The following is a 17160-nucleotide window of genomic DNA, read 5'->3' as shown; positions in this document are numbered from 1 at the left end:
GAGAGAGAGAGAGAGAGAGAGAGAGAGAGAGAGAGAGAGAGAGAGAGAGAGAACCGTTGGCCAGTGGCTTCTATAGGATACCAGAAAGAAAAAAATATCATGTTTCAGATTATGTCACTTGTGTCTGTATACCGTTGGCAAGGACAGTGTCTCTATAAAAGAAGACATTTTCTGATTACCGAAAAAAACCAAGACAGTAGAATGAAATTCTATCTACTCTTAATATGGAAATGAGACTAAAAGGCTAAGGCAGATTACCTCTAAAAAAGAATGAAATTGATCAGTCAAGCAGGACAAGTATCCTTGGACACACCAAATGCAATTCAATTTGTGCTCTCGGTGTGCAGAATGTTGCTTAAACGCAGAAAAAGGCAATGTGGGAAAATGAGAAATTGAAGCACACTTTTGTAATATGCATTCCCAACAGCACTTCCTTCCTCCCAATTTAAGTTTTCTTCTGCAACAATAAACGATGAAATTGCAAGATCATATCGGAATATGTGGCTACTCAGTGTATCAAACTATAACTTCTAGCTAGACAAAGATATCAATTCAAAAGTCAGCCTTAGTGGTAACTGGGGAAATCTCAGTTGTACGTATGAAATGTCGCTTGAACTTATACATGAGTTTCAATTTGTCACCTTAAAGAAAAATTTAAGAGAAATGTTACCTTAATTTTTCAAATTTCATGATTTGTCATCTTACTTTAACACCATCCAATTTTCCATTCATTTTGAATGCTATTTTAGTCTTTCCATTTTTTTATAAAAAAAAAATAGAGAAAAAATAGACATCTCTCTCCCTTTCTCCCCCCCCCAACCTCACCCGCCCCCAAAACACATTGCACAGGAGCCCCCGTCCCCCCTCTTTCTCTCTCTCTCTCTCTCTGACCATGTATAAATTTTTTTATAATGATTTTTTCATTTTTAAAATACCCTTAAAATGGATTGAAAATTGAATTGTGTTAAAGTCAGATGACAAATCATGAATTTTGAAAAATTACGGTGACATTTCTATTAAATTTTTCTTTAAAGTGACAAATTGAAATTGATGTATAAGTTCAGGTAACATGTCTACAAAAATCCCACAATTGAATGATAACTAAACCCTGCAATATAAAACCATTTGAGTTACAAGTACATGTTTTAAATGTTAGAAGGAACGAAAGATCCCTTAAAGTACCCATAATTAAACTAATCTTAAAAGAGACGTTAAGCTCATTAATAAGACGAGCCCAACTGCTCTTTTAGGAAGAAGAACGCTTCTTCCGTTTATCCTTTGCTCTTAAATAATGAGTCTTATTCCTACTGACTGAATCCTCTCAATTTGCTTACAATGAACGGCTTCAAAGAAAGGTGCGCAACTCATGAGATTCAAACAAAGGTGTGGATTTATTTTCGGTTAATTAATTTGAAGTTCGGGGATACTATACATATGTAAATATCTGACATTTTGGTTATTCATATATTTTGATTCACTGTGCACCACGCTTGTTCTTTCTTAAAGGACGGACGTGTTGAGAAAATCTTGTTTATACTCAATCTTATACATACTTGTCCTCAATTATCAAAACATAAATCTAGGTGGTTAACTAATCTGAGACGAAAAAACCTAAAATAGAATATTTAGACATAAGATAAATTACTCTCCCTAATTAATCTAATTAAAGATTTTTTCAAGTATTAGATTACAAATTTTAATGTGAAACTTACATAATTTTTGATTCGTTATGTTTTAATAAACATAGGAATAACTACGATATCCATGTGTTTACCAGTTCCAGATAAATAAACATCCTATAAGTCAAACTCTGACTGATGATTCTACACCGTATTGCAAATGTTCCGCATTTGTTAGGCCATTAGACAAGACATTTTTTCTACGCAGGGAAGCATCCACATGGAAGAATCGTCGAGCAAAAACACTAATTATTCAGAAGATGAAGAAAATGAAGAACTTTTATCAAGAGTGTGGATAGAGTCCAAGAAGCTATGGCGCATAGTAGGTCCTAATATCATCAACCGCTTGGCTGGCTACTCCATGACCGTCATTACGCAAGCCTTTGCTGGCCACCTTGGCAACGTTGAACTTGCTTCCATTTCCATTGCCACCAATATCATTGTTGGCTTCGGTTTTGCTCTCTTGGTAATTATACATTTAGTTTAGCATACCTCAATCTCTCAACTCACTCTAATATATATTTGGTTGATTTTCACTCTTGACATTTTGCATGTATCTTTGTTAGGCCAATTACATTCGTCTAGGGTTTTCAGTCGATTGCAATTTTGGTGTTCAATTTGGCCATATGTGACAAATAAGAAAAGAGAGACAAACATATAGATATAGCCGCCCTACGCCCTGTAAACCGACAAAGAAGTGGGGAACAAGAGTCAAACTTAAGATCACTTGCAAAGAAAAGCTCTGATACCATGTTAGACAATCATCATCTCCAAAAGCTTAAGCTGTCAGAGAATGGACATGGACATAAAATATTGGCCTACTTGGCCTAACTTACAAACATAAAATATTGGCCTAATTGAAATTTCAAAAGAAAAATTGTGAGGAGACAATTTCTTCCTAAGAAATAAACCACAATGCACAAATTCTTTTCATTTTATATGTTTAATGAGTCATTTCTATGTCAAACTATAACTAATGACTCTTTTCATTTTTGTTTTGTTTTGACAATCAATTAGTTAGGAATGGCAAGCGCCCTAGAGACGCTATGTGGGCAGGCCTTTGGAGCTAAAAGGTACCACATGTTGGGGACGTACATGCAAAGGTCATGGATTGTGCTGTTCTGCTGCTGCATTCTCCTATTGCCTGTGTACATATTCGCCTCCCCGATTCTAAAACTAATGGGACAGTCCGATGATGTGGCAGAGCAGTCCGGCGTGGTGGCTCTGTGGCTTATACCCTTGCAATTCAGCTATGCGTTTCAGTTCCCATTGCAGAGGTTCTTGCAGAGCCAGCTAAAGAACTTAGTGACATTGTGGTTTTCATTGGCGGTTTTGGTGCTTCATGCAGTGACGAGTTGGGTTTTGGTGTATGAGTTGGATTTTGGGGTTGCGGGTGTGGCCATGGCTCTGGATATTTCATGGTGGGTTTGGGGGCTCGGCCTATTTTGGTATGTTTCGTCTGGTAGATGTCCGCAGAGTTGGGCTGGTTTCTCCATGCAGGCTTTTTCTGGGCTTTGGGAATTTGTCAAATTTTCTGCTGCTTCTGGGGTCATGCGCTGGTATTGAATCTCTTCCTTTGCTTTATATTTTTATTTTTTAAGAATTTTTTTAAATTTTTATGTATAAATTTATGTACATTTCTAGCTATATCATCTATCTATATATATAAAGCAAAAGGCAGAAAATGGTGAAACATTCAAAATGCCAGAAAATATCATTGGTTAATGCAAACATTAAGAATTGAAATTATTAATTAAATGAGGATAATATGGTAAATTCACACTTTTTCATATTGAAATAAAATTAAATTAAAAGAAAAATCAGATAATGGATCCTATTTTTATGGAACACAACTACTCATTATTTTTTTTAATTCTAAAATAAATTTTAAATTTTTTTATAAAAAAAAGTCTCTCACAGTCGCGAAAACGCGTACAGAGAAGCTAGTTCTCCAAGAAAAGATGGTTTATTAACCACTTTTTGGAAGATTCCAACTATACCCTCTAACTTTAAGATAGTTTAGTAAAATTTAAATAGATTGAGGGTAGGTACTTGAGGAAATTAATGTCGATACAACTATAAGATGTATATTAATTTCTAGCTATATTATGGATACAAATGTCAATACAAACTTCTTTTGTGGACACCAATACCCAATGTCCATTGAATTTATTTATTTTAGTAGTGTAAATGAGTTTTCAGCTATTTTTATATGTACATATATATATATATATATATATATCCATAATGCTACCTTTTGATTTCTGCAGTTTGGAATTCTGGAGCTATAGAATCCTAATTATAATGACTGGATCCTTAGAGAAAGCAACTCTTGCTGTGGATGCCTTGACAATTTGGTACAAGACCTCTTCTTCGGGACTGTGAACGGGACTATATATTGCTTGGATTTATCTTTTAAAATCCACACCTAATTAGGTTTAAGTTTTTAACTTTTCCTTCTGATATTACTTGGATTCCATTTTGCAGCATGACTATAAGTGGGTGGGAGCTCATGATTCATTGGGCCTTCTTGGTTGGAACAGGGTACCATATTTTTTTGACCTCTTTATCTTCTTCTGAAAAATATGTACATATGCATGTTATAGGCGTATTACACGTGAATTTACTAACTAAGGTTTCAACATGTTAATTCTTTCTAATTAATTCTTTACCAGCCTTCTGAAAATCTTGTGATGAAATTCACAGAGTAAGAGTGGCAAATGAGTTGGGGGCTGGAAACTGGAAGGCAACTAAATTTGCAGCCAAGGTTTCTATGGCAGAATCTGTCTTCATCGGTTTATGCATATGTGTAATTACTATCATACTCCATGACAAGTTTGCATACATATTCACATCCAGCACTGATCTCATCCAAGAAGTTGGTCAGATGTCGTATCTCTTGGCAATGGCAATTCTACTTAACAGTATTCAACCCGTCTTCACAGGTTAATTTTGAGAATTCATGAAGCTTCTAATTAACAACAAATTAGTCCTACTATAACCTTAATATTAGTTCTACAAGGTGCTAGTACTTTACCCAAATTTTTTTAGAAAGTATTTTTACTCATAACTGTTTTAAAGTTTTATTGCAAATACAAGTGCTTCGTGAAAAACTTGAAAATGCATCTACCATTGCCCGAAATGACTAAAAAATATTTTTGTAACCCAAAAACACATTAAATTTTTTTATGTGAAACGATGTTAGAAGTGTTTTTAGTTATTTGAAAGCATTTTATCCCTTCTGAAATCACTGTCAAACATAACATTGGTGTGTTCCCTTCTATTAAATGAGTAAAACAATTGTCTTTGTATTCACAGGAATAGTTGTGGGCACAGGATTGCAAGCATGGGTTGCATACATTAATCTTTTTTGCTACTATATTATTGGGCTCCCACTTGCGCTTGTAATGGGATGGATCAGCCACCTGGGTGTTTCGGTACATTTCGCTATGTTTCTCTTTGTTATTGCGCCCATTAAGAGCATCTTCAATAGATTAGCTAAACCCTTTCTGGGTTTGTTTTTTATACCCAAATTCACCCCCCCAATAAATAAATAAATAAATCATCCACCATGCTAGCTATCCATAAGTAAATTTTAGTTTTCTAAATAATGATTCAGTCTTATTTAAAAAAAAATTATTAAATGTTGAAAGAACTATAGAATATGATTGGAGTCGACTTATTAAAGTGGCTAGTTATATTTAAATAATTGATTGACTTGTGCAAATTATTATAAAACAGGGTATATGGGGTGGGATGATCTTTGGTGGAACTGCTGTGCAAACGGTGATTTTGGCCATCGTGCTAATACGACATGATTGGGAAAAGGAGGTATAAGAAATTGTATTTACTTGTCCTTGTTCTGAATGCTTGCTAGCCCAAGTGTAGTTATTCTCCCATCCAATATTTATACTGTTGGATCAATTTTGCAGGCTCAGAAGGCTAGCCAGCGTGCAAAGAAGTGGCTAACGCCTAACCCTGACAATCAAATAGAGGAACATAAATAGAACAAAAACACATGAGCATTAAATCGAACCAAATTTTTTATAATTTTGATATAATCTGCAGGTTCAAATTTTGTAATCATATTCAAAATAGTTTTCAATTCTTCCGGTGTGTCTCAGCTCCAATTGAATTTCTCATCAACTTGGCCTTATAAAGCAACTACATTTTTGTTATGGAGACTCTATTAAGTGGAAATTACTTCAGTTTTTTAATGCACCTTCAAATTTTTGCAAACTGTGCTAGGATGGGATCATTGCATCTCAATCAAGAGGAGCATGTGGAGTTGATTTGCTCACTTTTGTAAAAAATAAAAAAGAAGTTAGTTTGCTCAGTCATGGAAGTGCTTAATCAGCTCAAGAAAAGTGCGAAGGAACATTCTGCAGAAAATCCAATTGAGTGGATATGCACCAGTTCTCCAGCTACATTTTCCGGTCCAGAGAGCACGATTTTGTGATGTTGCAAAACTGCTCTTTTGTTTTCTAAAGTTGCCTTGTACATGATTTTGTAGCTCTTTTTGGTCTTTCCCACCCTGTTTTGTAGCTTTTTTTTTTGGAGCCGGTTAGCCCTTGTTTTTTTCCCCCTACGTTTAGGGTGTATGGTTTAGGACTTGTGAACTTGTGAGTCATGGGTGTAATTGGGGATTCTCTATTGAGATTTGGGTTGAGAAGAGAGAGAGATTCTTTCTAGTACAGTGGATATGATTTAGATATTGGAAAGTAAAAATATTGGTAATATTTTGAAAAACATGAAAACAAAGTGTTGGTTGGAGTGTATAATCTGACTAAGAGAGGCCTTCTTTCTTAAATTACATTTTTGAGGCCGTAGTTTAGGATCAGGGAAAAACCAAGGAGAGGAGATAAAGGTTAAAATACCAATCTTACAGGGTAGCACACGAAATGCAGACTGTGGCAGATGATCCACATAGGCAATGCCATCATTATCTTCTTCCAGAAGCATCCCAATTCCTAGCTACCAGAAAAGCATATAGCATTCCATTATGAATAGGGAGATACATGATACGCAAAGAAAAGATTTGCATAGCAGAAGTTGGGGCAATAATGCAGTCACTTGAAGTTGATTAAAGCAAAACAAAACGCCAAAAAAGCTACGTGAAGTTAGGAAAGCACTGGTTTTTTTGTCAAAAAGTAATGTGGACTGGGTTAAAGCAAAACCTGTACGACTGTTATCGGCAACGTTTAGGAAAACTTACCAAAGGGTCTAAAAAACTTGTTATAAAAGCAGGTGGTGGCGAGACTTTACTTCACCGACCATTCTTTTGAGTCTTTGCCAGTAGCTTTCAACATCTATGCTCTCTGCTTTAATCATATTTCCCACTTGTTCATTTGCACTTCATTTCCCTTTGTTTTTTAAAAGCCTTAGGGGTTATTTGATAACCATTTCATTTTCACTTTTCACTTTTCAGTTTTCATTTTCAGTTTTTTTATTTTTTTTATTTTATTAAAAACTGAAAACTGAAAGCATGTTTGGTAACAGATTTTGTTTTTCAGTTTTCAGAAAAGTGAAATCTAGTTTTCAAAATCACCCTTATTTTTTAAAACAACTTGAAAGTGTTTTCAGTTTTTTTTTTTTCTTTTTTTGCACTCCTACTTCATTCATTAGTTTTACATCACGACACATGAAATGCATTCCAGTTATCAAAATTTGGCATTTTGGGACCTTCCGACTTGGACCCGTTCGCTCGATTCTTGTGTGTTGGCCATGGAACCAATCCAAGCCTCAGGAACTCCATCTCCAAAATTCACCAAAAAATATCCTAATCACGAAAAATACTACGAACTCTTTGTAACATGAACTTTCATTCTATGATCTCAATTCAAAATTGGACTCCAAAAATTTCCATTTCCAAGTTTCACATAAAATTGAAAATTGAAAATTAAAATCAGTTACCAAACATCTTGTGCTTAGTTTTGAGTTTTCATTTTTTTTTTAAATTGAAATTAGTTACCAATAACAGGAGTACTTAAAATAAGACGTTAGAAGTGGGGGCAAAAATAATGCAGTCACTTCATTTGAGCTCATGTTCATTGCATTATTGAGGATAAGGTTATATATGAATGTGACGTTAGGAAAGCACTGTCAAAAAAGTAATGTGGATTGTTGTCGGCAACGTTTAGAAATTTTTTTACTACAACGGTCAAAAACCTTTTATAAAAGCCGGTGGTGGTGAGAATTCTTACTTCACCAAACCAACCATTCTTTTGAGTCTTTGCCATTAGCTTTCAAGATCTCTGCTCTCTGTTTTAATCATATTTCCCAGTTGTTCATCTGCCCTTCATTTTCCCTTTTGTTTTTAAAAACCTGTTCAGTAAATTCTAACGCCAAGCCAACAAGCAACAACAATGGCTGAAGCATTGGTTTCCGTAGTGCTACAACAGCTGGCTTCCATCACCCTGGAGCAAATAGAAGAAGAGGTGAACCTGGTCGTCGGTGTCGACCAAGAAGTCCAAAATCTAATCCTCCATCTCCAGGCAGTTCAAGGTCTGCTCCAGGATGCAGAGGAGAGGCAAGTGAAGGAGGCCAATGTCAAGAATTGGCTGTACAATCTGAAAGACGTGTCGTACCAGATAAACGACGTGTTGGATGAGTGGAACACCGCCATTCTCAAGCACATGGGGAAGCAAGAAAAAGAAGGTGAGAATAATGATCTTGTCCTTGCTAAGAGGAATAAGGTACGGTTCTCCATTCCCTCCTTCCTCAGAAATATTCTTATCTGTTTTGGTCAAATTGGTGATCGCATAATTATGCGTCATGACATTGCTAAGAGGATAAAAGAAATCAATGAAAGGCTAAATTGGATAGCCATTTTAAGAAACAATTATAACTTTCAAAGCACAGTAAGAGGCACCGAACAAATTGAACGATCCAAAACCACTTCCTTTGTCAACGTGTCTACCATAATTGGTCGTGAAGAGGAAAAAAATAAAGTACTTAGCATGTTGAAAAGTGAGAGTGGTCATCAATTGGTGATCCCCATTGTAGGGATGGGAGGGTTGGGCAAGACAGCTTTTGCCCAATCTGTGTACAATGACCAAAATGTAACAACTCATTTCCACAAGAGAATATGGGTTTGTGTGTCGGACCCTTTTGAAGAGATTAAGATTGCCAAAGCCATCATTGAAGTTCTGAAAAAAGACGATGATCGAAAGAACTCAAATGTGTTTCAAACTTTGTCAGAATGTATATCTGAAAATATTGATGGTATAAAGTTTCTCCTCGTTCTAGATGATGTGTGGAATCCCACTATGTGGGACCCACTGAAGGCAGCTTTGCAAAAAGGTGATGCAAATAGTAGAATATTAGTGACCACTCGAAATAACACAGTTGCTTTTATGATGGAAGCAACCAATGATCACATGATCAATTTGAATAAGCTGAGCGACCGAGATTGTTTGGAATTATTCCATAGAATTGCGTTCTTTGACAAAGAAAAAGATGAGTCTAAGTTGTTTGATGAAGATATTAAGAACAAGATTGCAAAAAAGGTTGATGGCTTGCCTCTAGCTGCAAAGACTTTAGCTAGTCTCATGCGATATAAGAAGACCAGAAACGAATGGGTAGCTGTTTTGGAGAGTAAGATGTGGGAATTAGAAGAGGTTGAACAACAGGTTTTTCAATCACTATTACTTAGCTATTATGATTTGACTCCAGCGGTTAGACGGTGTCTTTTATTTTGTGTTGTTTTCCCAAAAGATTATGAGTTTGATAGAAATGAGTTGATTGAGTGTTGGATGTCACAAGAATATCTTAGTATGAAAGGAGATAAAGAAAAAGAAAGAATGATAGGCCAACAGTACTTTGATAACTTAGTGATGCGTTCCTTTTTCCAAGATTTTGTTAAAGACGAAGTGGATGGTGATATTATAAGCTGCAAAATGCATGATATTGTGCATGACTTTTTACAGTTTCTCACCAAAAATGAATGTTTTATTATGGAGGTGGCAGAAAGTTGCAAAGAGAAAAACATGGTAGTCGATAATAAGGTTCGTCATTTGAACCTAATGTCAACATACAATGATTCATTTCCTGTTTCAATCTACAATTGCAAAGGATTACGGACTCTGGTAATTTCTACTAGGAAACTTCCTCCGTTACCCTCGGACTCATTTTCAAAATTGAAAAGCATTAGAACATTAAAGTTGACTGAAAACTCAATCAAAGAAGTTCCGGAAAGTATTGGTGGACTAGTACATTTGCGGTATCTCGATTTAAGTGAAAATGAGGAATTGGAAGAATTACCCAATTCTGTGGGTAATTTATTCAATCTGGAAACATTGCGTCTCATTGGGTGCGAGGGACTCAGAGAACTACCGGTGAGCTTAAGAAAGTTGGTTAACTTAAAGCATCTTTATATTTTGGGGTGCGAAAGTCTAAAAGTACCAAAAGAGATTGGAAGATTAAGAAATCTGCAAATCTTGGATTACTTGTATCTTAAAGACGGTGGCGAGGATGATGAAGGAATTTTCAAATTAGGGGATTTGGGAAACTTGGAGCAGCTTCAAGGGAGCCTTTACATAGCAAACTTGAAGTCAGCGAAAGATGGGAGTGAGGCTAAAAATACAGAATTGGGGAACAAGAAGAACCTCCTTCATTTGATACTACATTTTGGGCACCACTATCGTGGAGATCCGGAGAGAGCTGAGGCGGATTTAAAGGATGAAGAAATATTGAATGGCTTTCAAGTGCATACAAATCTGGAGTCGTTGAATATCCGGAATTACCAGAGTACCTCCCTGTGTCCCAGTTGGATGATGAGCTGTCATAATCTGAGAAGGCTTGAATTCTCTGAGGTTCCATTTTGTGGGGTTTTGGCTCCTCTGGGGAAACTCCCGTCCTTTGAATATTTACAGATACGTTGGATGCAGAGTGTGAAAAAGGTGGGAGTTGAATTTTTGGGAATAACAGGCAAAACACCGCAAACATTAATAAAGTCGTTTCCGAAATTGAAAACACTAAAATTTGAAAACATGTTGCAGTGGGAAGAATGGGAAGGAGTAGAAGAAGAGGATTCTAAAATTACAATAATGCCATCTCTTTTATACTTAGAAATCTACCACTGCCCTTGGCTGAAAGCACTGCCGAACTTCCTATGGAAGACCCCGCTGCGGGAATTGAGCATCGAGTGGAATTGTTGGATTCTTGCAGAATGGTTCAAGACGAGATGTGGAACGGAGTGGGTGAAAAAGGCGTCTCACGTCCAAAACATCAAAATTAATGGCAAGTTTGTGAAAAAAGACGGAGTTGGAATGTTGGAGGAGGATTGATGATGGGCTCTGCCTGCCTATCTGATGATCCACCTCTTGGGCTAAAATGGTAATTTTGAACACCTTCCTTGTAATTCTTTAATTTTATTTAAGTTTCTTGTTGCTTGCTACCATCTTCAGATTTACTTATTTTCTTTAAATTAAAATATCAACAACTCTCCGAATCTCAACAACTCTTTATCCAAGAAACTTCACCCAATTTTGCATAATATTGCATAATGGCAGACAGTCCAATTTTTTTATTTGAAGTTGTCTACTTGCATTGCTTTGCTTTTTGTTTAGTTTTTGGTTTCGGGAAGGCCCCATTGTACCAGATAATTAAATAAATAAAAGCAAGGGGAAGGTGGCTAGAGTGCTAAAATCCACCTAATTTTCCACAGCAAACATTTTTTCAACGACTCCTCAACGTCAAATTTACCTTTTCTCCACTATATCTCTGTCTGGTCAAGTTCTTATTTTCTATTTTTGGTTTTTATCACTCTTAGTCTTACTAAACTATTTCTACGATGGGAAGCATTGACAGGGAAGAAGCATTAGTGGATCTTAACCAATCTCTGGTAGCAGAACCATCTCACGCCAAACACCTTCCATCCAGAGTTTGGATAGAGTCCAAGAAACTATGGCGAGTTGTGGGTCCCGCCATCGTCAGCCGTTTGGCTGGCTACTCCATGGGTGTTATTACACAAGCCTTTGCCGGCCACCTTGGTGTCGTTGAACTCGCTTCCATTTCCATTGCAAACAATGTCGTCCTCGGCTTCACTTTCGGTCTCTTGGTAATAATCAACCATGCTAAATCTCAAAGGGTGTTCGTGTAATAAATTATGTATGTTATTCCGACTTTTAGATTGTGCAAAATAACATGTTGGAAGCCGGAATAGCATATCCAATCGTTATTTCTTTGTCTCTTAACTTTTTTGTATATATATATATATATATATATTTTTTTTTTTGACAATTAATTAGCTGGGCATGGCAAGTGCGCTAGAGACACTATGTGGGCAGGCTTTTGGGGCAAAGAGGCACCGCATGTTGGGGATATACCTACAAAGGTCATGGATTGTGTTGTTTTTCTGCTGCATTCTGCTGTTACCTATATACATTTTCGCCTCTCCGATCCTGAAACTGTTAGGGCAGGCCGATGACGTGGCGGAGCAAACTGGGGTGGTGTCTTTGTGGCTTCTGCCCTTGCACTTCAGCTATGCGTTTTTGTTCCCACTGCAGAGATTCTTGCAGAGCCAGCTGAAGAACTTTGTGACTTTGTGGGTTTCCTTGGTGGTTTTGGTGTTTCATGCGTTGATAAGTTGGCTTTTTGTGTATGTTTTGGACTTTGGGGTTGTGGGTGCTGCTGTTGCTTTAGATATCTCATGGTGGGTTTTGTGCTTTGGGCTGCTTGGCTATGTTACATGTGGTTGGTGTCCACTGAGCTGGACTGGTTTCTCCATGGAAGCCTTTTATGGGCTTTGGGAATTCGTCAAACTTTCTACTGCTTCTGGTGTCATGCTCTGGTATTACATCTCTCTCTTTTTTATTTCTTTCTTTGTTTTCTTGTAACTTAAAAGAGAATAGTCATTTTTGTATGGGGCTTGTAGCTCAAGTGATTAAGATTATTTATCTCTGCATCTGAAATCCTAAGTTCGATTCTCCACTCCCTGAATATTGCTTGTTTAAAAACATAGTAATAATATCCATTCTTACTAAGCACCTCTTGCTTTTAAAAAGAATCACACTTAATCTCAAGCATTGCCGTTAATGATTTATGCAGTTTGGAGTTCTGGTACTATAGAATCTTGATATTGATGACTGGATACTTACAGAACGCGACTCTTGCTGTGGATGCCTTATCAATTTGGTATAAGAGTACTTTTATTTTATTTTATTTTATTTTATTTTTCTTACAGTCTCTTCTAATTTGGTGAAATTACAATTTCACCATATTATAAATGTAAATTTTTACCTTCTCTTTTCGTATTGTTTGCATTGAATTTTGCAGCATGACTATAAATGGGTGGGAGCTCATGATTCATCTAGCCTTCTTTGCTGGAACAGGGTAACTATTTTTGACCTCTCGCCACTTTTTTTAATAAACAATTGAAGGAAAAAAAAAAACTTAAAACTTTGCTAGAAAAAGAGGCATCTATTTTCTTATTTTGCTTACGGTTAAATATAATTATAATGCTCATTCTTTTTTGTCTTCAACTCACAGAGTAAGGGTAGCAAATGAGCTGGGAGCTGGAAATGGTCAGGCAGCAAAATTTGCAGCAAAAGTTTCTGCTGCGGAATCCACCTTAATTGCCCTATTCTTCTGCATACTTATTATTATATTCCGTGATCAGTTTGGGTACATATTCACTTCCAGCACTGATGTCCTCCAATCAGTTAGTGAAATGTCTTACCTCTTGGCCGTCACAATTCTACTTAACGGTGTTCAACCCGTCTTATCAGGTTAACTTTTAACTATTCGTAAACTTTCTTAGGTATACGATCTTTACTTATCAAAAAATACGATAGTCGCTTATATGTACTTAGATGGTTATTTGTTGTATATATATGCGGATCTGACTATAGGTTTCACCTAAATCAACGGTTAACGATGGTTCAGTGCTTAACTTGAATATTGCGATGCCTAAAATGTTAGGGTTTTTTCCTTGGTATTAAAAGATGGTGTTTAATTTTACAGGAGTGGCTGTGGGCTCAGGATGGCAAGCATGGGTGGCATATATAAATCTCTTCTGCTACTACATTATTGGGCTCCCACTTGGATTTGTAATGGGATGGGTCGCCAACTTAGGTGTTATGGTATGTTTGGCTCCTAATTTTGGGTGCTCTGATTCATATAATATTATACACTTGTAATGAGCTCTTTCAAGCATTAATTTACTACATTATCTCAGTATGCTTGTGGAATTTTTCTTTTATAAAAACAGGGTATATGGGGTGGGATGATCCTTGGTGGAACTGCTGTCCAAACAGTGCTGTTGGCCATCGTGACAACACGACGTGATTGGGAAAAGGAGGTATGATTCGAACATAAAAGTCCACTCATTTCTTTTCACAGATAAAAAAAAAAAAGTCCACTTATTTCTTTCAACCAAAAGAAATAAAAGAAGAATTAAGGGAAGCTGAAGCTAACATTTTATGATAAATTATTGGTTGAACAATTTGTGCAGGCTCAAGAGGCCAGCCAGCGTGTAAATAAGTGGTCAACTCCTAACCCAGATGATCAAACAGAGGAACAACAATAACAGCATATTTTATTCTTATTGCTACTTGCACACACTGTGAGCTTTCTTAATTTCAAGCAGCACAAGAAAAAACATAATAGATTAACATAAAATTGTCATGCCATTCCCATCTAACCCATTTTTTCCCAATAACTGTGGCAAAGAAAGAGAGCCACAACAATTGTGGAAAGAAACCCTCAGATTTCGATCCTGGGTGCCAAGCAGGAGAAAAGAAAGAGGGCCACAACAACTGTGGTAACCCCGCCCGACCTGAGTTACATTTTGGTAACTGTTTTATTTTTTGCGATGTTGTGCAAAATGCAAGCCACATGGATGCAATTTAAGTGATTATTAAGCTAAGTTTTCGAACAGTAACCAAGGAATCAGTATAACAATGACCCTTTAAAATAAAGGTCATTGCAATAGCTTGCCCAGAGCATTTATAAAACATTGCCGGCCAAAGAAGACAAATCTTAGCAGCCTGAGCTCATCCACAAACAAACTAATAGATGAGAACACAATCAACATCAATGTTAACTTTGACGCATTTGGCAAAGACGTGACAAAGGTAACCCATCAACCTCCTCTCTACAAAAAGACTAAAATATGCAAAAGCATCCATAAGAAAAATCAAACACAAATTTGGGTTGGTGCAAACCTAGCTCAAAATTTCATTATCTCTTTGTCCAAACTTTTCTTCAAAGAAAAAACAAACCTAATGGAAGTTTCTGTCCAATAACAATAAAGCCACCTTTGTTATTATTATCCCCACAAAGAAAAAAAGAAAGTCTCTGAACCATTCTGTCGGCATACATCATAATTTCACATTCACATTATTCAAATTGTGACATCAAATATTGATTCACACTTCACACCAAAAACCAAATCATAAATAGAGATCAATAAGTATTTTATGCTAAGTATTGGTTGCATATTTCTAATCTCAAGTATTGGATTGATTGTATGTTGCATGTTAAATCTACCAATACATCTAATGAATATAATCCAACGACCAAAATTAGAAATATATAAACCAATTCTTAACTTAAATTCTTATTGGAGAAACCGTCATAAAGACAAAAGATAAATCTTTTCCTTTTCAATTATATTAAAAAGATAAATCTTTTGTTCAATCTAGAAACATGTACATACGAGTGATTCATATTAAATAACATAATTCACATATAATTAGAAAGTGCACCACTACAAAAACCCGACCCGGTCCAATAATCTACTTTTTCAAACCGCTATTGGGGTTGGGCCAAAATCCAACCACCCACCCCCAGATGGTAACAGCAACAACTGTCCTGGTTCAAGAAATGGGTTCCAAAACTGCGTCGACTCGGCCGACTCGTCCCTCCCCACAAACCTCACCAGGCTCTTCTCTTCTTTTTTCTTCTTCGTCTCCACAAGCATGGCCTTCGTCTCCCGAACCGTATCCCAAAACCCATCATTCCTCTTCCTGTTCAAAAACAACAGCATCAACTTCCCCTTACAACCCTCGAGCCTCTCCAACGTGTCAATCAACTGAGTCAACTCATCAGAATTCACTCCCTCGACTGAGTCGACTCTGTCCCCAACTTCTTTCACTCGGGCCAAGATTTCTCGCTGAACAGACCTGTAATCTTCCCCTGCAGCTCTTACAACCTCATAAACCAAATTGTTCCTCTGAAGGTCCAAAGAATTTGGTGCGTCGCAAATTCGTACCACAAATTCTACAAGAACTTCAATCTCCACTGCCAAATCCGAGTCCAGTAACGTAAGTGCCTTCTCTTCTTTATCTTTCTTCGATGAGTTGAGATAATACCCAATTGCTCTAGACACCATCAAATTCTGCTCAACCACCCCAGCGTACCATCTAACCCAAGAAGAAAATTCCCACATGACCAAATCAGAATTGTCAGAAAACATAGAGAGGTTCAAGAAATTGTGTCCCCCAAAAGAAGGGTAAAAAGCAAGCTGGTCTTTGAGAATAAATGACCCTTTCGCTATAATGTTGTGGAGGGTCAAGAGGCACTTTAGGGCAACAAATGCGCTCTGCGTTCCGTGGAGGCGATCCATGAGCGCCTCAATGCATGCGCATGCAGTGATACGTGAGGAGTGCCCAAGGGCGAGCACGGAGGCGATCTTCTCCTCGGAAGGCGGCCGTGACGGGTGGTGGGTGGTGGCGCGTAGGACGGCAACGTGCACTGACGAGGCATGGCGGTTGATGTATAGAGCTGCCTTGAGGATCGAGACCTTGTCTTTCAAAATGCCGATGAGTTTGATACGGGCCATGGAAGATGGACGTATTGATTGGAAAAGTGAATGAAGAGGGAGTTGGGAGAGGGCGGAGGGTATAAATTGACAGGTAAACGCGGTTTCATAATTTGGTGGTGTCCGTGTGTGTGTGCAAACTGTGCATGGCTTTTTACCGTATGGGAAGAGAGGCTTGAACGCTTTTTAAGTGTGTTCTTACACTTATGTGTAAGTTGTTGCGCGAATAACGCTTTGAGTATAATAAAAATTAATAAATATAAATCTAATTTTTATGGCAGCGTAAATATAGAACAGTTTACAAATAAGATATAAGGTAAATGTTTATGGTTTATATGCGTCCAGTTGTGCACAAATGTTACAGTGGTTACTTTTATGTATTGTGTCAAGTTGAGTGGCCGATACTGGTTTTTTTCAGAGTGGGTTATATGATTTTATTTATTATTAAGATTATGTAACGCATGATAAATTTTAATTGAAAGGTATTTGTCATCTACTTTGACACGTGATACGAAAATACTTATTGAAGTTTTTCTCCCTTTTTGTCTACTTGGATTCTTTCTCTTCCGTATATATTCCTTAATTATTTTGAAAGATTCAAATCTGCAATTCCGTATATATTCCTTAATGTTTGAGTAGACCATTATAGGATTCATTGACTTAGTCCAAAGTCCAATTAGATGTTTCATCGTGCTTTGTCTACCACAAAGAAAAATG

At 36.9% G+C, this 17160-nt stretch overlaps 3 protein-coding genes across 7 annotated transcripts; 2 read left to right on the top strand and 1 right to left on the bottom strand.

Moving 5' to 3' along the window:
* LOC18791050 (protein DETOXIFICATION 27) lies at nt 1900-5686 on the top strand. The gene is made up of 8 exons (XM_020558176.1): nt 1900-2145; nt 2697-3238; nt 3950-4036; nt 4167-4223; nt 4386-4624; nt 4998-5116; nt 5421-5510; nt 5612-5686. The coding sequence occupies exons 1-8, from the start codon at nt 1900-1902 to the stop codon at nt 5684-5686; spliced, it is 1455 nt and encodes a 484-aa protein (XP_020413765.1).
* LOC18788396 (protein DETOXIFICATION 27) lies at nt 7880-14560 on the top strand. 5 transcript variants are annotated; one of them, XM_020569458.1, is made up of 9 exons: nt 10839-11015; nt 11490-11739; nt 11930-12471; nt 12729-12815; nt 12957-13013; nt 13170-13408; nt 13644-13762; nt 13891-13980; nt 14134-14560. In XM_020569458.1, the coding sequence occupies exons 1-9, from the start codon at nt 10966-10968 to the stop codon at nt 14206-14208; spliced, it is 1509 nt and encodes a 502-aa protein (XP_020425047.1). In that variant the 5' UTR covers nt 10839-10965; the 3' UTR covers nt 14209-14560. The 5 variants fall into 5 exon arrangements, with proteins under 5 accessions (XP_020425041.1, XP_020425035.1, XP_020425047.1 ...); XM_007226841.2 differs by having other exon boundaries at nt 11481-11739; XM_020569462.1 differs by lacking the exon at nt 10839-11015 and having other exon boundaries at nt 11598-11739; nt 11944-12471.
* On the bottom strand, nt 15216-16878 carry LOC18793250 (putative clathrin assembly protein At4g40080). Its single transcript, XM_007224942.2, has one exon. The coding sequence runs from the start codon at nt 16462-16464 to the stop codon at nt 15427-15429; it is 1038 nt and encodes a 345-aa protein (XP_007225004.1). The 5' UTR covers nt 16465-16878; the 3' UTR covers nt 15216-15426.

This window comes from Prunus persica, chromosome G1 (genome assembly GCF_000346465.2).
Source record: "Prunus persica cultivar Lovell chromosome G1, Prunus_persica_NCBIv2, whole genome shotgun sequence".
NCBI classification, from domain to species: Eukaryota; Viridiplantae; Streptophyta; class Magnoliopsida; order Rosales; family Rosaceae; genus Prunus; species Prunus persica.
The sequence above is the reverse complement of the archived record's forward strand: the minus strand, read 5'-3'. Positions and strand labels throughout refer to the sequence as shown.

Coding starts and splice junctions, on each gene's coding strand:
- LOC18793250 (XM_007224942.2), bottom strand. CDS start 16,464: ATGGCCCGTATCAAACTCATCGGCATTTTGAAAGACAAGGTCTCGATC.
- LOC18791050 (XM_020558176.1), top strand. CDS start 1,900: ATGGAAGAATCGTCGAGCAAAAACACTAATTATTCAGAAGATGAAGAA. Junction 4,625..4,997: donor TATTCAACCCGTCTTCACAG/GTTAATTTTGAG, acceptor TTGTATTCACAG/GAATAGTTGTGGGCACAGGA. Junction 5,511..5,611: donor GACATGATTGGGAAAAGGAG/GTATAAGAAATT, acceptor TCAATTTTGCAG/GCTCAGAAGGCTAGCCAGCG.
- LOC18788396 (XM_020569452.1), top strand. CDS start 8,045: ATGGCTGAAGCATTGGTTTCCGTAGTGCTACAACAGCTGGCTTCCATC.